The sequence below is a fragment of the Bos mutus genome, chromosome 6 (assembly GCF_027580195.1).
Source record: "Bos mutus isolate GX-2022 chromosome 6, NWIPB_WYAK_1.1, whole genome shotgun sequence".
In the NCBI taxonomy this organism is placed as follows: Eukaryota; Metazoa; Chordata; class Mammalia; order Artiodactyla; family Bovidae; genus Bos; species Bos mutus.
The window spans coordinates 59,141,932-59,164,285 of NC_091622.1; the positions used below are offsets into that span (position 1 = coordinate 59,141,932).

Sequence of the window (22,354 nt, forward strand, 5' to 3'; positions counted from 1 at the left end):
GGCCTTTCTTCTTCCATTACTTTAGGGGAAGGATGTGATCAGCAGAAAGGAAAACCAAAGGAGTGTTCCTAACTTTGATTTGCAAAAGCCTACATGCTTAGGGACCAGTAAAGACCAGCAGGACAGACAAAAGGATGAGACAGAGGACTTCCATCACTCCACTCCACCCCATCCTCAACACAAAGAAGTTTCCTCCAGGATGACACCACACCACCCTTATGGTAGAAAGCGAAGAGGAACTAAAGAGCCTCTTGATGAAGGTGAAAGAGGAGAGTGAAAAAGCTGGCTTAAAACTCTGCATTCAAAAAACTAAGATCACGGCATCCTGTCCTATCACTTCATGGCAAATAGATGGGGAAACAGTGGCAGACTTTATTTTGGGGGCTCCAAAATCACTGCAGATGGTGACTGCAGCCATGAAATTTAAGAGGTGCTTGCTCCTCAGAAGAAAAGCTATGACCAAGCTAGACAGCGTATTTAAAAGCAGAGACTTGACTTTGCCAACAAAGGTCCATCTAGTCAAAGCTATGGTTTTTCCAGTAGTCATGTATGGATGTGAGAGTTGGACTATAAAGAAAGCTGAGCACCGAAGAATTGATGCTTTTGAACTGTGTTGTTGGAGAAGTCTCTTGAGAGTCCCTTTGGACTGCAAGGAGATCCAACCAGTCCATCCTAAAGGAAATCAATTCTGAATATTCATTGGAAGGACTAATGCTGAAGCTGAAACTCCAGTACTTTGGCCACCTGATGTGAAGAACTGACTCATTGGAATAGACCCTGATGCTGGGAAAGATTGAGGGCAGGAGGAGAAGGGGACGGCAGAGGATGAGATGGTTGGATGGCATCACTGACTTGATTGACATGAGTTTGAGCAAGCTCTGGGAGTTGGTGATGGACAGGGAATCCTGGCATGCTGCAGTCCATGGGGTCATGAAGAGTTGGACATGACTGAACTGAACTGGTAATTTCAAGGGAAAAGTGTCAAAAGTTTTTTATTTTTATACCACAACTTTTATTCTAATTTAAACTATTTTGCTGTTGCCAAAAAGGACTTCCCTGTAGCTCAAATGGTAAAGAATCTGCCTGCAGTGCAGGATACCTGGGTTCGATTCCTGGGTTGGGAAGATTCTCTGGAGAAGGGAATGGAGGTCCACTCCAGTATTCTTGCCTGGAGAATCCCATGGACAGAGGAGCCTGGTGGTCTACAGTCCATGGGATCACAAAGAGTTGGACACCACTGAGGAGGAAAAGTTACGACCAACCTAGATAGCATATTGAAAAGCAGAGACATTGCCAACAAAGGTCCATCTAGTCAATGGTATGGTTTTTCCAGTAGTCATTTATGGATGTGAGAGTTGGACTGTGAAGAAAGCTGAGGGCCGAAGAATTGATGCTTTTGAACTGTGGTGGTGGAGGAGACTCTTGAGAGTCCCTTGGACTGCAAGGAGATCCAACCAGTCCATTCTGAAGGAGATCAGCCCTGGGATTTCTTTGGAAGGAATGATGCTAAAGCTGAAACTCCAGTACTTTGGCCACCTGATGTGAAGAGTTGACTCATTGGAAAAGACTCTGATGCTGGGAGGGATTGGGGGCAGGAGGAGAAGGGGAGGACAGAGGAAGAGATGGCTGGATGGCATTTTTGGTGATGCTGGATGGCATCACTGACTTGATGGGCATGAGTTTGAGTGAACTTAGACTTAAAAAATGACTTAAAAATATTTATTTTCGGTGATGGACGTGAGTCTGAGTGAACTCTGGGAGTTGGTGATGGACAGGGAGGCCTGGCGTGCTGCGATTCATGGGGTCGCAAAGAGTCGGACACAACTGAGCAACTGAACTGAAGTGAACTGAGCAACTAACTACTACTACTGTAGCAAATAGGGGTCTGCTTTTGAACCAGGATTAGCTAGGTTTATGTTTTCATACCATTATGTCTTTTGACTGATGTCACAATTAAGAATTGTGTCTCTAAAGAACTGTGTCTCTCAAGTAATACTTTAATTAATATTAAAGTCCTTTGAACTTTATTAAACTCCAAAATAGAATAATTTATACATTTAGCAAGGACTTAAAAATATTTATTCAATAAGTATTTATTGGATATTTGTTAATAGGAATACCAAGTGAGACAGAAAGAGCTTCTCTCTACAGGTATTTCATCAACTATTTTGTGTGTGATAATTTATATGGTGGGACACTTTTCATATACATTATATTTTAAGACTCAAGGGAAATTTATTACATAGGTGTCCTACAAAAGCTTAGATAGACTTGCCTAGTTAGTGGCAGAGGTAAGACTTCAACCTGGATTCTCTGACTCCTAGTATAGAGCAACTATATCTGTCTTAAGAGTAAGAATAATTGCTGAAAAAGAGATAATATCCTGTTATCCCCAACTGAGAGAGATGTGGCTCCACAGTGTATGTCTGTGAAAGTCTGTCATTTCTAAATCTGCCTTCCTCCTTTATCTAGGAGGATAAAGCTGCTATTATGGTTTTTTCCAATGGTAAAGATAAATTGATTTTTCTCTTCATTTAAAATTTCAGAAATATAAAGAGTCCAGGACTGATGGGCATCCTCTTTTCCATGAAGTTTTTGAGAATCTAGGATCCTTTTAGCTCATCACTGTAGCCGATCCAAGGAGGGCTCTCATTTTCCTAAAGCAGTATGGGTGGCTATAGCTCTAATCATCGCATCTATAGTCTTTTGGAGGAAAGACAAGAAGGGAGCAGTGGGCAAATGCCAGTGGTCTTTTGCATAAGAATTGTGGAAGCCGCCATAGAACACTTCCACTTACATCTTACTGGCCAGAACTCAGTTGCGTGGTCACATCTAGGTGCAAGAGAGGCTGGGAAGTTGTCTTTATTTCATACTACCATGTGTTCTGGTAAAATTTGGGCATTCTCTTGGAGGAAAAAAAATGTATTAAGGGAATGAAGCGTAGTCTCTGCCACATCATTTTTGATTATTGAATGCAAATAATGTGAAAATTAGTTCTTATAAATTTTTTTAACAAGTCTTTGTTGATTACTATGTGCTAGGAATAACAAAGGAACTCACAGTTGTATGTATTTTAACTTAAATATTCAAATAGTAACCAACATGGCTGATGGAATGGGTTTTCAGTTGATAACTGCTAATGCAATCACTTTTGATCTAATAACTCAATTGTGGCAACTAGATTAAGTATGTAAGTTATTTCTAGTGATACTGTTAATATATTTGTATAGTGACATTTGTGTTTTCTTAAACATTCTTTACCAGTGAGCCACAAGGGAAGCCCAATGTTAGAGAAGAAACAGGTAAAACAGCTAATTGTAAGCAAGGTTCTGTTAGACAATGAATCTTTCTAGTGGTTTGTTCTTTCTTAAGATAACTTTGGCTCTTCAGGATCTTTTGTGGTTCCATACAAATTTTAGGATTGTTCTGTTTCTATGAAAAATTCCACTGAAATTTTGAATGGGATTACATTGAATCTGCATTGGTTCCTCTCTGTAGCTCAGACGGTAAAGAATCTGCCTGCAATGTGCGAGACCTGGATTCGATCTCAGGGTTGGGAAAATCCCCTGGAGAAGGGAATGGCAACCCACTCCAATATTCTTGCCTGGAGAATCCCGTGGACAGAGGAGCCTGGTGGGCTACAATCCATGGGATAGAAGAGAGTCAGACACGATTGAGTGACTGACACTTACTGCCTTACATTGAATCTATAGATGATTTTGGATACTATGGACTTAACTCTTCTGATCCATGAGCATGAGATAATCTCTCTACTTACTTGTATCTTCAATTTCTTTCATCAGCCTCATACAGTTTTCATTGTACATACCTTTCACTTCCTTGATTAAATTTATTCCTAGCTATTTATTGTTTCTGATGCTATTGTAAATGGATTTTTTTTGTTGTTGTTTTTGTGTTCTCTTTGTTGCACTGTGTCTTCATTGCTCTGTACAGGCTTTCTCTAGTTGTGTGCGACAAGTGGGGGCCACGCTTCATTGTGGTGTGTGGTCTTCTCATTTTGGTGACCTCTCTCCTTGCAGAGCACAGGCTCTAGGCCCGTGGGCTTTAGTAGTTGTGGCTCATGGGCTCAGAAGCTGTGTGGCACAGAGCTTAGTTGCTTTGCAGCATGTGGAATCTTCCCAGACCAGGAATTGAACCGTGTCCCCTGCATTGGCAGGCAGATTCCTGTCTACTGTGCCACCAGAGAGGTCCGTATGGGGTTGTTTTATTTTTTGGTGAGATAGTTCATTGTTAGTATAGAGAAACACAGCTGCTTTTTGTATGTTGATATTATATCCTACAACTTTACTGAATTTGTTTATTAGTTCTAACAGTTTTTGTTGGAGTCTTTAGAATTTTCTGTATGTAAGATGATATCATCTGCAAACAGACAAATTAACTTCCTTCTGCTTTGGTTGCCTTTTATTTCTTTTTCTTGCATAATTGCTCCAGCTAAGACTTCAGTTACTATGTTGAGTAGGAGTGGTGAGAGTAGGCAGTGTTGTCTTATTTTTATTTTTTGCCACTTGTAGGATCTTAGGTCCCTGACTGCTGATGGAACTCCAGCCTTTGGCAGTGTGAGATTTTACCATCGAGCATGACATTAGCTGTTGGTTTGTCATATATGACAAGAGTGATGACTAGTAGAGACAAGAGAGCAGAAACAGATCTGTGCAAACTATCTTTGTTGTAAAAAATTGATTAAAACATAATTGTGAAAATCATAAAAGACCATAAAACATGGTCCTGTGTTCTTAAGGACCATATATGCAGAAATTTTAACAAAATGTTAGAAAAATAAATCCAGTGGTATATAAAAAGGTTAATATATCACAACTATAAGTGAATTTTTCAGGAATATAAGGATATAATTTACCACATTAACAGAAGGGGGAGAAAAAAGGAAAAAAATTTATGATTAATTTCCTTGATACAGAAGTGAGATGTGATAAAATTCAATACTTATCATGGTAAAATATTTCAGATAATTAAGAATAGAGAATTACTTTAGTCTGATAAAGAGTATTATGTTAAAAGCACAAATATACTTAAATGTAAAATACTATAATTTTGCCTTCTGAGATTGGAAAACTGTATTTATATGAATTAAAATCAAACTGAATTCCTGTCTAACAATATACATATGTGGGCTCTAGAAGGGTTAAGACAGTTGTGACAGTTGAAGCTATAAAATTGTGCATATCAATTTTAAGAATCCTGATTTATTATTTCTGAAAATGGGATGAGCCTTACCCTAGACTTAATTTTTATAATTGCCATTGGCCATTGTTTTCTACAGTTAAGCATCTCTGAAATCAGTATGCATCTTCATATGGTGCATATGAGGTTTCATTAAATATCATAAATAGTTTAGAAAACATCTTTGTGATGTAGAGATGGGAAAGAATTCAAAGCCCGAGAAACAAAAGTTTTAAGGGAAAAATATAGTGCATTTGATAAAAAAAATTAAAGTTTTCTGCCTAATGAAGAACATCATTCTCCAAGTGAGGCTTCAACAGTATGAGAGCCGAGAACTTCAGATGTTCAAGCTGGAGTTAGAAAAGGCAGAAGAGCCAGAGATCAAATTGGCAACATCTATTAGATCACAGAAAAACAAGAGACTTCCAGAAAAACATCTACTTCTGCTTCATTGACTAGGCTAAAGCCTTTGTGTGGATCACAACAAACTGTAAAATTCTTAAAGAGATGGGAATACCAGACTACCTTACCTGCCTCCTGAGAAATCTGTATGCAGGTCAAAAAACAAAGTTAGATCCAGATATGGAACAACGGACTGGTTCCAAATTTGGAAAGGAGTACGTCAAGGCTGTCTATTGTCACCCTGATTATTTAACTTATATGCAGAGTATATCATGTGAAGTGCTGGGCACAAGCTGGAATCAAGATTGCTGGCAGAAAGCAAAGAGGAACTAAAGAGCCTCTTGATGAAGGTGAAAGAAAGTGAAAAAGCTGGCTTAAAATTTCAACATTCAAACAATGAAGATGATGGCATCCGGTCCCATCACTTCATGGCAAATAGATGGGGAAACAATGGAAACAGTGAGAGACTTTATATTCTTGGACTCCAAAATCACGGTAGATGGTGACTGCAGCTATGAAATTAAAAGATGCTTGCTCCTTGGAAGGAAAGCTATGACCAACCTAGATAGCACATAAAAAGCAGAGACATTACTTTCCCAACAAAGGAAAATGTAGTCAAAGCTATTGTTTTTCCAGTAGTCATGTATGGATGTGAAAGTTGGACCATGAAGAAGGCTGAGTGCCTAAGAATTGATGCTTTGAACTGTGGCGTTGAAGAAGACTCTTGAGAGTCCCTTGGACTGCACGGAGATCAAACCAGTCACTCCTAAAGGAAATCAGTCCTGAATATTCATTGGAAGGACTGATGCTGAAGCTGCCATACTTTGGCCACCTGATGCGAAGAGCTGACTCATTAGAAAAGACCCTGCTGCTGGGAAAGATTGAAGGCAGGAGGAGAAGGGGATGACAGAGGATGAGATGGTTGGATGGCATCACTAATGCAATGGACATGCGTTTGAGTAAGCTCTGGGAGTTGGTGATGGACAGAGAAGCCTGGCATGCTGCAGTGCCTGGAATCACAAAGAGTTGAACATGACTAAATGACTGAACTGAACTGAAGAACATAATGAGTGACAATAGAAAATATTTGCAATGTCTGAGTGACAAGGAACTAGTTTCCAAATATAAGAGGAACTCTGGTGAAAATAAATCTAATAGAAAATGGTCAAAGAATACGGTAAGGTCATTTTACAGAAGTATGAGCCTCTAAAAGCCAATAAGACTCTAAAAGCCAATAAACAGATGCTCAAATTTATTTCTACTAAGAGAACTACAGTTAATACATTAAAAATGAGATAGTCTCTCATACTTACTCGTTTGGCAAAATGGAAACCTGGATAATGCTACATGTTACTCTCATGCGCCACTGATGAAAGACCTGAAGAACATTCTGGTAGTGCTTGGTTGAGTTAAAATGTTTATGTATCCATGGCACAGCAGTCATACTTCTGGGTGTATCCCAAAGAGATTTCTCCACAAGTTCACAAGAATGCTGGAATTTGGAGGTAATTTGGGTCTTTGTCACCAGGGGAATGTGAAAGTGATGGATAATACACTATTGAGTCCTGTGAAGGATTTAAAAGCAGTGGGCATGATGTACACACAGCAATGTGGACGTAAGAACAGTGGAGTGTGAAAAAAAGCTATGCATCACAATACTGTGTAAATTAAAAATACGTATAAGCAACAATCCATGTTTTACAGCAATAGATAACAGTGATACACATGGAAATACAAAGTTTGCCTGGCGGTGAGGAAAGGATATGAAAATGAAGAAGGCAGCAGAAAAGAATTAAATCAATACGTAGGGGCCTTACACAAATCAAAGATGATAGTGTGCCATGAACTAGGGAGAATGACTAACTGAACCCTCTGCCATGAAATCCACTAAATACATAACTTGTTGGGTTGGGAGTGGGAGGAGGTCAAAGTCTGCTTGTTTCTAGAAACATGCTTAGACATCTTCTGCTGATGCTAACATTGCATGGTGGCGCCAATGGTTACAGTAATTGAGATTTCTTTCTGAAAAAATACCTGGAATTGTTTTTCTTCTGTGACCTGAACCCTGACTAATAATACAGTGAGGTTGCTCAAATTCCTTAGCCTGGTTAGTAAAATGAAAAAAAGTTATCCAGGATCTTAAGCTATTTAAATTTTATTGGAAATGTCATGCTTCCCAGACACAAGGGAAACAGTAAAACGTTTTTCTCTTAGACCTGTGCTTGCCCGTAGCAGTCAGCAATGAAAGTAAACTTTTGGGTATAGTTACACATGTAATTTTGACCAGTTATGGAAACCATTATCCAAATGGCTTTTGGAAAGGTTCCTACTCTCAGCTTTATATAAGCTAAAATCAACAATCAAGGGAGTCTAGGAAGCTCAGACTTATAGTTTATCAAGAGAAAAACAGACACATTTTACCTGAAACTATCATAATAAGCTAATGAATTGGCGCCTTTTTAGGTGGGTCTTGGTAATACTATCTCTTTAGAGTATAGTAAATTAAAAGATCAATTGGATAATACTGTAAGAAAAGATTTCCTGCCTTTGATATACAAATGATGGGTCAGTTTGTTTATCCCCATTAACTCTATAGTTGTGGTCCCATCTGATTGAATGCAGAATGTTCTAGTTTTGTTTTGGTGGCTTCTACTATCGAGACGGAGAAGGCAATGGCACCCCACTCCAGTACTCTTGCTTGGAAAATCCCATGGATGGAGGAGCCTGTTAGGCTGCAGACCATGGGGTCGCTAAGAGTCGGACAGGACTGAGCGACTTCACTTTCTCTTTTCACTTTCATGCATTGAAGAGGGAAATGGCAGCCCACTCCAGTGTTCTTGCCTGGAGAATCCCAGGGACGGGGGAGGCTGCCGTCTATGGGGTCGCACAGAGTCGGAAACGACTGAAGTGACTTAGCACTATCCCAGAAAGATATCCAATACTTAGAATCAGGTGCTCAAAAATAAGTGGAAATTACCATATATTGCCAAAAACAAACCCAGATACTGGTTCAAGCCTGTAGATCCAACACTCAGTTTATAGGAATTACAGAGAGATGTGTCAACACTGTGGATGCAACCACCAGAATACAGACTGGGAAACTAACAGTTTCTTCAAAAATTACGAAGGGACAAGCTTCCCACAAATGGAAAGGGAACCTATACATTGAGATTTAAGATGCACATTGGCCAGTTACAATTTGTAGTCCTTATTTGGGTGTTGGTTCAGGAAAAAAAAACTATAAAAATTTTTATGACAATAACAAGACAATTGTCAATGTGAAGATTGATTGGATAATTTTATTAAAGAACTTATTTTTAGAGATGATGTTACTGTGGTTGCGTTAGGAAAACCCAGTCTTTCTTTCTGTGTTTCTTTTCTGTGTGTCTCCTTCACCGTTCACATAGAACACTTAACTTCTGCTCATCAAATGTGTGGTGTTTTCCCCCACACCAAGCAACTGTCTGTGACACCAGCAGACGTTCTATAGTTCAACTCAATTTGACACTGTCTACCCATAACTTGATTTTTTAGCAGAATGAGTAATAGCAATAAATAGATGGCTTTCAAGTTACTTCTGCCTTCCAGATTCATAAGAGTATATCTAATTGGTGGAAACTCTTTTATATTCAGAATTTTATGAGCAAGAGGGGTTTAGGAAATGCAGTTTTAGACTTTCCAGCCTCTACTAAAAGTCTCAAAGTGGAGCTGGAGGCTGAATGGTCAAATGTGCATATTTACAACACTGATGGTACTTGTCAAATCATGCACGAGAAATAAAGTAGGTCGATGTGTTTATCACAAAAGCCTTGTGTGTCAACTAAGGTATGTAGAGGTATGTCCGGGGTTACCACAAATCCAGGGTAAACTTAGCATGTCTTTCAGGAGCATTAATTTTACTCGATGGCAAATAATGCACATTATTATATAATGTACCTTATTTGTATATTAAAACAAAAATGGATAAATTATGGAGAAGAATGGAAAACTTTGCCTTAATTTTAAAAAGTATAACAGTAGGGTTCAATGAGATTAATCTTTAGGCCATTTACTTGGACTCCCTTTCCCCAAAGTAGTTTCTCAAACTTTAGATACACAATGCGTGCCAAGTCACTTCAGTCATGTCAGACTTTGTGACCTGATGGACTGTATCCCACCAGGCTCCTCTGTCCATGGAATTCCCCAGGCAAGAATACTGGAGTGGGTTGCCATACCCTTCTCCACGGGATCTTGACCCAGGTATCAAACCTGGGTCTTCCACATTGCAGGTGGATTATTTACTGTCTAAGACGCTAGGGGAGCCCCTTAGATACACAATAATGATCCACAAAATGCTCAGTTAAAATACAGAGTTTTGCCTTCCTTCAGATTTCCTGAATCAGGAAGCTGGGCTCTGAATTTAAATACCACAGATGCTTATAATGCAGGTAGGCCATACCTTAAGAAATGCTACCCTAGTTGAATAGCCTCTCATGAACATTTTACTCTTTTCTTAGTTACTCAAGGTAGTGTTTCTTGGCTTCTATTACAATCCTGATTTGCAGGTCCTCAAACATAGTTAATCCTGCCTTGGGACTCAGAAAGAAATAGGCGCTCTTTTTTTTTAAAAAAAATTTTTTTAATTGAAGGATAATTGCTTTACAGAATTTTGTTGTTTTCTATCAAACCTCAACATGAATCAGCCATAGGTATACATATGTCTCCTCCCTCTTGAACCTCTCTCCCATCTCTCTCCCCATCCCACCCTTCTAGGTTGACACAGAGTCCCTGTTTGAGTTTTCTGAGACATACAGCAAATTCCCATTGGCTATCTAGTTTACATATGGTAATGTAAGTTTCATTTTACTCTCTCCATGTATCTCACCCTCTCCTCCTCTCTCCCCTATGTGTGTGTATGTTAGTTGCTTAGTCGTGTCTGACTCTCTGCAACCCCATAGACTGTAGCCCACCAGGCCCCTCTGTCCACGGGATTCTCCAGGCAAGAACATTGGAGTGGGTTGCCATTTCCTTCTCCAAAAGGAACTGTAGAAAGAAAGAAAGTGAAGTCACTCAGTCATGTCTGACTCTTTGCGATCCCATGGACTGTAGCCTACCAGGCTCCTCCATCCATGGAATTTTCCAGGCAAGAGTGCTGGAGTGGGTTGCCATTTCCTTCTCCTCCTCTCCCCTATACTCTTTTAAATTTATATAGAGTAGCTTACTTATAACAATCCAGTGAGGGAAACTGAGGAACAAAGAGGTTAAGTGACTTGCCTAAGATTACACAGACAAGAGGTGATTGGCCCGGGATTCACACTAAGGCAATCTGGTTTCAAGGCCTGTGTGTTTAACTGTGATGCATATTACCTCCTAGCAATGGTCCAAGAAGCTCAGACTTCAAATTTATCAAGGAGAACAGCAAGATACACGCTACCTGGACTGGCATAATAAGTTGTGAACCTCCCTGCCCTCTCTGGCAGTCTCCTCAGAGCTCAACAGGCTTCACTAACAGTCTCTTCAGGACCTTTTAACTTTTCACTAATTTTCTCCTCAAGGTTCTTCCAACTTCTTCCAGATGCTAAGTTCCAAAACTACTCTTACATTTTAGATTTTTGTTATAGCAGAACCCCCTTTTTGGTACCAAAATTAGTATTTGTTGTCTATTCCTGCCTAAGAAATTATTCTAAGACATAGTGGCTTAGAACAGCAAAAACACTTATTATCCTTAGAGTTTCCTAGGATTATGGGAATGGTCTATCTTGGGGATTCTAGGTTGGAGTCTGTCATGAGGTTGAAGCCAGCATGTTGATTGGGGCATCAATCATTTGAAGGCTTGTTTGGGGCTTGCAAATCCACTTCCAAGGTGGTGGCTCATTCATATGGTGAGTTGGTGCTGGTTTCTTTGGCGAAAATCCTCAATTTCTCTCCATGCAAGCCTCTCCACTGACTGCTTAAATGCCCTTATAACATGGCCGCTGTCCCCAGAGTGGACAATCCATGTGAACAAACAGAAGCTACAATGACTTCTGTGACTTGGTATTGAAAGTCTTGCGCTTCCCTAGTGGCTCAGATGGTAAAGACTCTGCCTGCAATGCAGGAAATGCAGGAGACTGAGGTTCAATCCCTGGTGGGGAAGATCCCCTGGAGAAGGAATGGCAACCCACTCCAATATTCTTGCCTGGAGAATTCCTTGGACAGAGGAGCCTAGCAGTCTACCATTCATGGGATCACAAAGAGTTGGACACGGCTGAGTGACTAATACAACTATACTGTTGGAAGTCTCGCGTCATTCTATTTTTCTTTTCCGTTAGGTCTACTACAGGATATTGAATATAGTTCCCTGTGCCATACAGCAGGACCTTGTTTATCCATTCTACATGTAATAGTTTGCATCTGCTAACCCCCCAATCCATCTCTCCCCCAGCCCTGCCCCTTGACAAACACAAGTCTGTTCTCTGTGTCTGTGAGTCTCAACACCATTATCTTTGCCAAATTCTATTTGTTAGAAGCAAGTCATTAAAATAGACTCCATTCAAAGGTAGGGGAATTAGCTCTACTTTTTGAAGGAAAGTTTGCCAAAGAATTGGTAGATTTCTTTAAAGAACATCGTGTCTACCTTGTGCTAGGCACCATTAGGTACTTTGCAGATGTAGCCAACATAATCTTTATAACCATGCTCAAGATAGGTATCATTACCCACATGGCAGATGTTGTTAGCCTAACAGCTATTCTTTGTTCTCATTATCCTGACTCTTTATTCAGGTATCTGGTGGCAATGTGCTCAGGAAAGACTGACCCCTCTGTAGCCCGAGAGGGTGAATCATGATTGGAGGAAAAGGCAATCACAGCAGTCCCATTTCCCTTTGTCGGTGACTGGTTAGAGGGTGGATATACCCAATGCTAAACTCCGTGAGTTAAGCATGGTAGAGCTTAAAGAGGAAAGACGTCGTTCTTTTTTTTTTTTCAAACTTTAAACTTTTTATTTTATATTGGGGTATAGCCAATGAACAATGTTGTGGTAGTTTCAGGTGAACAGCAAAGGGATATACATGTATCCACTCTCCCCTAAACCCCCTCCCATACACACTGGCGCATAACATTGAGTAGAGTTCCATATGCTGTACAATAGGTCCTTGTTGGTTATCCATTTTGAATATAGCAGTGTATACATGATCTTCCCAAACTCCCTAACTATCCCTTCCCCCCCGGCAACCATAAGTTTGTTTTCTAAGCCTGTTAGTCTCTGTTTTGTAAGTAAGTTCATTTGTATCATGTATTTTTGGTTTTCTTTTAGATTCCACAAATAAGGGATGTCATATGATACTTCTCTGACTTACTTCACTCAGGATGACACTTTCTAGGGCCATCCATGTTGCTGCAAATGCCATTTACAAGAACCTTTGTTTTTGATGATATCACCGAACCACTGAATTAACCCCAGAATAAATCTTCTTTTTTTTTTAAGTTAATTTTTGGCATTGCTGGGTCTTTGTTGCTCCCTGTGGGCTTTTTCCAGTTGCAGCAAGTTGGGGTTACTCTCTAGTTGTGGTGTGAAGGCTTCTCATTTTGGAGGCCTCTCTTGTTGTAGAGCACAGGCTCTAGGTATGTGGGTTTCAGTAGTTGTGCACACCGTCTTAGTTGCCCTGAGGCAGAGGCATTGGCAGGTGGATTCCTACCCACTGGACCGCCAGGGAAGTCCCCAGTCTGTTTATTTTTTTCCAGCAAAACAAAACTTTTAATATGTTTTTGTACACTTTGGAATCTAAATGATGAGGAAATAATGGTAGAATTTTAAAAAATAATTTTTATTGGAGTATAGTTGATTTACAGTAGAACAGATCTTAACCACCTTGTTATGGGAAGCAACATAAGTTGGTTGGTTTTCTTTTAAGCTGAAAGCATTGTAATGGATGCACCCCATTTTACAGATTAGAAAACAAGTTCAGAGAGGTTATGTCACTTGCCCAAACTTTCCCAGGTAATAAATAGCAGAACCAGGTTTGAGATTGAGATCTGAATAGCCCCCAAACCTGGTATTGTATATTGTACTGATTAAGTGATTTTTTCCTAGAAATTCTTAGGAGTTGAGGAGAAACAGAGACATACTTTGGGTTAAGTAGAGTCAGTGGTTGGTAAGTAGGTATGGTAGGGGATCAGTATGGGAAGGAAAGGAGAAAGAATTTAGGATGCTGTATACGTGAAGTCGAAATGGCCAACTGATACAGACTGGGTGAGGAGTCTAGTGGCACCCAGAGGGGACTGGTAGGTAGACTAGGGAAATGGAGGTGAGTAGTGAAGATAAAAGAACAGACTCAGAGCATGTGAGGGAAAGTGGAAGGACATGCAGGTAGGGAGAGAAATTTCAGAGAACAAGATATGAGGGATGCAAATATTTGTTGCCAACAGAGTTTGATTTGTGGCTGAGAATGGAGATGATGGTTATCAGAATGGAGGAGGTCATAGAACTGATATCAAATTCCTGGATCATCCATTTAATGTACATGTTTCCCAGGAAGATGACACGCAGCAGAGGGTAAAGGAAGATTGAAAGCCAGTCTGCTGAAAATATGGATGGATTAGAAAATATTTCTTTATTTGCATGGTCCCCATCCTTCACACTGATAGGATCTGACTCAACACAGCCACACTTTGCAGAAAAATTTGTAAGGATTATTCAACTTTGAATAATCTGCTGTTTTATACCAAGTAGAGAGATGAGATGGATGAGGTCATTGGGAGGAGCTGAGAGGATTGTGGGAAATGGATGGTTTCTTGGGTCTTTCTTTTCTTTCTTTTTTTTTGTGGGGAGGGTCTTTCTGAAATAGTTCTTTGCAGTAGGATTTCATGGTTGTGTTTGAAGCCACTCTTTCTTGTCATTTATCCACTGAATATATGAAAACCAATGAAATATACTTTAAAAATCACTCGCTATTTTGGATTCTCTCAGCTTCCCTGTTTGTATAAACAATTGAGAATTAATAGTAGTCTCTCGAATCTCTGCTCAGACTCTGGAGCAGGTGGAGATGTATGGTAAAAAGTACTGTCTTTTGAAGGTCTGGGCTAACTTTTTCTTTTCATTGTTCTGTCTTAAGTAAAATTAATTTCTCCCCTTTAAAAATAATGTCTGGCATTTGGTTACTTAAGAATCTGTTGTTAAAGCACATTATTTCCTTGGAAGAAAAGTTATGACCAACCTAGATAGCATATTCAAAAGCAGAGACATTACTTTGCCAACAAAGGTTCATCTAGTCAAGGCTATGGTTTTTCCAGTGGTCATGTATGGGTGTGAGAATTGGACTGTGAAGAAGGCTGAGCACAGAAGAATTGATGCTTTTGAACTGTGGTGTTGGAGAAGACTCTTGAGAATCCCTTGGACTGCAAGGAGATCCAACCAGTCCATTCTGAAGGAGATCAGCCCTGGGATTTCTTTGGAAGGAATGATGCTAAAGCTGAAACTCCAGTACTTTGGCCACCTCATGCGAAGAGTTGACTATTGGAAAAGACTCTGATGCTGGGAGGGATTGGGGGCAGGAGGAGATGGGGACGACAGAGGATGAGATGGCTGGATGGCATCACTGACTCGATGGACGTGAGTCTGAGTGAACTCTGGGAATTAGTGATGGACAGGGAGGCCTGGCGTGCTGCGATTCATGGGGTCGCAGAGTCGGACACGACTGAACAACTGAACTGAACTGAATTTTTTATTACACTCATGAAATGAGTTCATTCTAGACTTTCTGAATATACTGTCTCCCTTAGCCCTGTATTTCTTGTTCTCGTCCTTGGAGTAGTGTTAACAGTTTTCCGTCATGTGCCTGTGATTTCACTGTGAACTAACTCAGATATTTTCAGAAAACAGGCAGGATATAAATAAATACATCTGTATGTTTAAGGGGAAAAGAAGCAGGGTGCAAAAGGGTATTTACAGTATGATCCCATTTGTGTTTTTTAAAAATTTTTAAATTTTTAATTGAAAGATAATTGCTTTACAGAATTTTGTTTTTTGAAAAGGATGTATATAGATTCACTTATATTGTGTGCTGCAGTCCACAGGGTCGCAGAGTTAAACACAACTTAGCAACTGAAAAACAAGATAAATCCACTTATATACTATACCTCTTTTTCTGTATACACACACAAACATGCGCGCTCGCGCGTGCACACACACACACACACACACACACACACACACACACAAATGGAAACTCACACATAGAGTGAACAGAATAGAACCTGGGACTTTAATGACTCAGCCTCAGAGTGTTACCGAAGGAATGTGTTATGTAGGGTCTGGCTACTTGCCATTCAAAAGCCAATAAACAGGTCAAGTTTGTGGAAAAGAAAGTTTGCTTTGTTTCAGATGCTAGCAATTGGAGAGGGGAGGGTAGCAGACATCTGTCCAAAGGCCGACTCCCCCTCCCCTGACAGAGTTGGGGTGGCATGTGGGGCTATGTGTAGAAACAGCAGTCAGCTCTAGTGGTCATTTTCAAATTGGTCATCAGTGGTCTGACCAGCATCATCTTGGTTGTTTTAGGTACAGTTAATCATCGGTTCCAGGGTCCATTTGTTCCCATTTCCTTGTGGCCATTTCTCGGAATTGTGGCAGCTCATGTCCTGGGTATAGTCTGATCCTCATGTAGTTAATTAAGTTCTCCACTTGGTGTGTTAGTATCTACAAGACCACAGGATATGGCTCAGAATATTATCTATAGCCCTTGAGAAAGAACTAAAGGTCCTTGACTGTGCTTAATGGCTACATTATTATTATTTAGTCTCCTTGGACTGTTTTTGTTTCCCCTTTCTCATTTCTCTGATCTTATTCTTTGACTAAAGTTTAACACAGACAAAGGCAGGCAGAAGACATGGAGGGGCAAGCACCATAGGGTTCTCCGTTTCAAGAGGGTATCATGTTGAGAAGATAGTAAAAGTAATTCTAATTTTTATTTGTATTATTCAAAGAACTTACAAGAGCATCACTAGTATTTTATATAATGTGTTATGTAACTTGTATGAGCACCTCTTTAAGTCTGCATTCCTGTTACAGAAGGGGCATCCCTTCCAGGGCCTAAAAGTGGACTCTTGTCTAACACTTGGAAATGAACTGTCCAAGGAGACACATGTGCTGACAAAGCAAGAGACTTTATTGGGAAAGGGTGCCTGGGCAGAGAATAGGAAGCTAAAGGGACCCAGGAGAACTACTCTGCCACATGGCTCATGGTCTCGGGTTTTATGGTGATGGGATTACTTTCCAGGTTGTCTCTGGCCAATCATTTCTGACTCAGGGTCCTTCCTGGTAACTCATGCATTGTTCTGCCAAGATGGATTCCAGCGAGAAGGGTTCTGGGAGGTTGGTAGGATAGATGGACTGGCATCTCCTCACTCTTCTTGACCTTTCCCAAATTCTTTTGGTTGGTGGTAGCTTGTTCTGCATTCCTTACCAGGACCCCCTGTTGTAAGATAACTTATGTAAGTGCTTACCATTGTGTCTGGCCAGGGCGGGCGGTTTCGGTCACCTGTTCCCTATACATTACTACAGAATTTCTTTCTGTCTCCCCTTCTCTCATATCCCATAGATACCCCAAAGCCTCTGCCCTATATTTCTTATTCTCCCTCTTTCACCAAAACTCTCCTTGATATCTTTGCCAGTGCTAGGCCTCATCTGTTACCCTCCTTCTTTCTTTGCTTTTCCTTTCTTTCCCTCCACATAGAGAATAGGACAACTTCATAAAAATGAAATTAGGGTAGATTTTTATTATACATTTTTCAGAACTAGACAAATCTAGTAGACAAAAAAATAAGACCATACAAAAACTAATATAGTCAACATATGTGCATTATTAAATATGTATAAATCTTGCATTCTTCAGAGAACACATGTAATTTCTAAATGGCCATTGACCATATACAAAACCTGACCATAAACTGCCACACACACACACAAAACCAATAAGAAAATTTAAAAGTAGAGATTTTTACAGGTCACATTATCTGATGAAATTAGAAGTAAATTATTTGTTTATTTAGTTTTGGCTGCACTGGGTCTTCGTTGCTGCCTGCAGGCTTTCTCTGGTTTCAGCAAGCCGGCCTACTCTCTAGTTGCACTGCCCTGGCTTCTCTTGTGGTGGTTTCTCTTGTTGCAGTGCACCAGCACCAGGACAAGCAGGCTCAGCAGTTGTGCCATGCAGGCTTAGCTGCTTCCAGGTATGTGGAATCTTTCCAGACCAGGGGTTGAACTCATGTCTCCTGCACTGGCAAGTGAATTCTTAACCACTGGATCACCAGGAAAGTCCTAGAAGTAAATTAATTAAAAATTTAAAAGATAACGTAATTATTTGAAATTACATTACAAATTACCATTACAGGATGGTAAGATTACCATCCTGTAATCATTTCACAAGATACAGGTCAAATCATTGTGATGTATCCTTGAAACTAATGTAATAGTGAATGTCAACTATACCTCAATAAAAAATATTAAAATGGAAAACAGTCCACCCAAAAAAAGACTACCCTCCTAAATGGGTTTCCCAGGTGATGCTACTGGTAAAAAACCTGCCTGCCAGCACAGGAGACATAAGAGATGTGGATTTGATCCCTGGTTTAGGAAGATCCCCTGGAGGAGGGCATGGCAACCCACTCCAGTATTCTTGCCTGGAAAATCTCATGGACAGAGGAACCTGGCTGTCGGGAGCCGCATTAGGCATTACTGACAAAATAGAGGCATGGCCGTAAATCCCCTCCCTTTGTTCCGTAGGCATGGACCCAGAATGAAGGAGTTAGGCTTTGTGATTCTGACTTGTTTTTCCCTTTCCTCGGCTGAGTTGACTGAAGAGAATATTAAGGTGCTTATTGTTTTTGAGAGGAGCATGAGAAGGCATAAAGCCTTCTGCAGCTGTACTCAAAGAATAATTCATAAAGTTAATCACTGACATTAGTTCAAGGACTTTTACAAAAAAGTGTTCCAGGGTGAGCACACAGGCTGCAGCTTGAGGCCATGGGAGGGATTGCTATCTGAAGCCCATTTGTGAGAAAAGTTTATGGCAAAGGAGTTTGCTGAATTTAGGGCTTAGGAATAATTAAAATAGAAGCTAAAGGTTTAAGGATTGCTGTAATGTTAGCATATTCTACTGTCAGATCAGTCGCTCAGTCGTGTCCGACTCTGCGACCCCATGAATCGCAGCACGCCAGGCCTCCCTGTCCATCACCAATTCCCGGAGTTCACTGAGACTCACGTCCATCGAGTCAGTGATGCCATCCAGCCATCTCATCCTCTGTCGTCCCCTTCTCCTCTTGCCCCCAATCCCTCCCAGCATCAGAGTCTTTTCCAATGAGTCAACTCTTCGCATGAGGTGGCCAAAGTACTGGAGTTTCAGCTTTAGCATCAGTCCTTCCAAAGAAATCCCAGGGCTGATCTCCTTCAGAATGGACTGGTTGGATCTCCTTGCAGTCCAAGGGACTCTCAAGAGTCTTCTCCAACGCCACAGTTCAAAAGCATCAATTCTTCAGCACTCAGCCTTCTTCACAGTTCAACTCTCACACCCATACATGACCACAGGAAAAACCACAGCCTTGACTAGATGAACCTTTGTTGGCAAAGTAATGTCTCTGCTTTTGAATATGCTATCTAGGTTGGTCATAACTTTCCTTCCAAGGAGTAAGCGTCTTTTAATTTCATGGCTGCAGTCACCATCTGCAGTGATTTTGGAGCCCAGAAAAATAAAGTCTGACACTGTTTCCACTGTTTCCCCATCTATTTCCCATGAAGTGGTGGGACCGGATGCCATGATCTTCGTTTTCTGAATGTTGAGCTTTAACCCAACTTTTTCACTCTTCACTTTCACTTTCATCAAGAGGCTTTTGAGTTCCTCTTCACTTTCTGCCATAAGGGTGGTGTCATCTGCATATCTGAAGTTATTGCTATTTCTTCCGGCAATCTTGATTCCAGCTTGTGTTTCTTCCAGTCCAGCGTCTCTCATGATGTACTCTGCATATAAGTTAAATAAACAGGGTGACAGTATACAGCCTTGACGTACTCCTTTTCCTATTTGGAACCAGTCTGTTGTTCCATGTCCAGTTCTAACTGTTGCTTCCTGACCTGCATACAAATTTCTCAAGAGGCACATCAGGTGGTCTGGTATTCCCATCTCATGAAGAATTTTCCACTGTGTATTGTGATCCACACAGTTAAAGGCTTTGGCATAGTCAATAAAGCAGAAATAGATGCTTTTCTGGAACTCTCTTGCTTTTTCCATGATCCAGCGGATGTTGGCAATTTGATCTCTGGTTCCTCTGCCTTTTCTAAAACCAACTTGAACACCTGGAAGTTCATGGTTCACATATTGCTGAAGCCTGGCTTGGAGAATTTTGAGCATTACTTTACTAGCGTGTGAGATGAGTGCAATTGTGTGGTAGTTTGAGCATTCTTTGGCCTTGCCTTTTTTGGGGATTGGAATGAAAACTGACCTTTTCCAGTCCTGTGGCCACTGCTGAGTTTTCCAAATTTGCTGGCATATTGAATGCAGCACTTTCACAGCATCATCTTTCAGGATTTGGAATAGCTCAACTGGAATTCCATCACCTCCACTAGCTTTGTTCGTTAGTGATGCTTTCTAAGGCCCACTTGACTTCACATTCCAGGATGTCTGGCTCTAGGTCAGTGATCACACCATCGTGATTATCTGGGTCGTGAAGATCTTTTTTGTACAGTTCTTCTGTGTATTCTTGCCATCTCTTCTTAATATCTTCTGCTTCTGTTAGGTCCATACCATTTCTGTCCTTTATCGAGCCCATCTTTGCATGAAATGTTCCTTTGGTATCTCTGATTTTCTTGAAGAGATCCCTAGTCTTTCCCATTCTGTTGTTTTTGTCTATTCTACTATAGCTTATAGAAATTAGGGACTTTAGAGATATTAGGTAGAAGCCCTTTCTAAGAAATAGTGAGCTTAGGATACTAGGGACAAACAGGACTTAGAAAGATAAGAAATAAACTGAGGAATGTGGTATGCAGCCCAGACATTAGCATGAGTTACAGTGTATTCATAAGGACACATGAGAAAAAGTAGATAAAGAGAATCGCTGAGGAAGGAACTCCTTTTGAGGGGCAACAATGATTTTTTGAGAAAAATAAATCTGGGTCAATGGGAACTAAAAATATCAAACCTCTGACCTAATGCTTTTGTAAAAGTATAAAAGAGAATCAAAAGCTTGAGATAAACAGGCAGTCCAAGAAAAATGAGAGGCTGCCTCAGTTTCTCGCTGACACCACCCATCCCTTCAGGTTGAATTCCTGGCTGCTGGAGCTGGACTCCGGCACCTGGCAGGCTACAGTCCTTGGGGTCACAGAGTCAAACAATACTGAAGTGATTTAGCATGCTTGCACCCACCCTTCTAAATAATCTTTGCATAGAACTAGAAACTAAAATTGAAACTGTGAACTCTAGAGTGAGAAAGGAAACCCCAACAAAACCAAACCGACAAGACCCAATGAAATCTGTATGCAAAGATTAGAAATATAAGAACTCAATATTTATCCTTAAAAATTAGAACTAAAAACAGTAAAAGAGGAATTAATAAAAATAAAGACTTAATTTCGTGAAATGTAGAAAATAGTAGAAAAGATAAATCAAAAGCACCCCTCCCAAAATTAACCCCTAATGAACCAGAGGGTAAAAAAGAAAAAAAAAAAAATAGTAAAAACTAAAATACACATTTAACCTAGCAATTCTACTCTATAATTCTTACGGGAATAAAACTTAAATCTCAAGAAATATTATATATTCAAAGATATTTACTTAGTAATGTTCATAGTGACCAAAGTTTAGCTTCCTGATGGCTCACATGGTAAAGAATCCCCCTGAAATGCAGGAGACCTGAGTTTGATCTCTGGGTTGGGAAGATCTCCTGGAGAAGGGAATGACGACCCACTCCAGTATTCTTGCCTGGAGAATTCCATGGACAGAGGAGCCTGGTGAGCTGAAATTCATGGGGTCAGAGTCTGCCAGGACTGAGCAACTAACACAGAGGTAGTGACCAAAACTGGAAACAAAGTGTCCTTGAGAAGGCACTGCTTCAAGGAACTGTTGCAGCCACCCTATAGAAACATTACAGAGCCATACAAGGATGAGGGAATCCTTTCCTGGTTGTCCACTGCTGTGTAACACGATTCCCTGAAACTTACTGATGCAAAACAACAATTTTATCATGCTCGTGAATTCGGTGGAATTCGGACAAGGTACAGCAGAGCCTATAAACACAATGGAGGTGGTTTGTTTTTTGTGGTGTCCGAGGTCTCATTCAGAAGATGCGATAGCTAAGGATGACTTGATGGAAGAGATCTGGAGTTTTCTGAAGGCTCATTCACTCACATATCTGGCTGTTGGCTGAGACTTCAGCTAGAACTGTCTGTGAGAACTTCTACACATGGCCTCCCAGGGTAGCCTGGGCCCCTCACAAAATGGTACTGGTTGAGAGAGAGAGACAGGGAGACAGGGAAAGGAAGAAAAAGAAGAGAGAAAATAGGTGGAAGATGTGTCATTTTTTCTAACTTAGTCTTAAAAGTCACACTGTATCAACTTCTGCCACATTTGTCAAGATGCTCACAGGCACAGCTGGTTCAAGAGAAGGGGAAATAGACTCCACATTTTTATGGGACAGCTGTAAGGTCATGGAAGAGCATGAGGAACAGGACATACCATTGTGACTATTTTTGGAAAATAAAATATTCCACAGATCCTTACCAGTTAGGGCATCCCATGATGTATTGTTAAGCGAACAA

At 40.5% G+C, this 22,354-nt stretch overlaps 1 protein-coding gene across 1 annotated transcript in view; it reads left to right on the plus strand.

Moving 5' to 3' along the window:
• The window catches only part of N4BP2 (NEDD4 binding protein 2), an 89,684-nt gene extending 70,905 nt beyond the window's left edge, over positions 1 to 18,779 (plus strand). Inside the window, exon 17 of the mRNA XM_070372286.1 lies at positions 26 to 18,779. Within this exon, the coding sequence (XP_070228387.1) occupies positions 26 to 38 (13 nt within the window). The 3' untranslated portion in view covers positions 39 to 18,779. The remainder of the gene's footprint in view (positions 1 to 25) is intronic.
• The last annotated feature ends 3,575 nt before the right edge of the window (positions 18,780 to 22,354 follow it).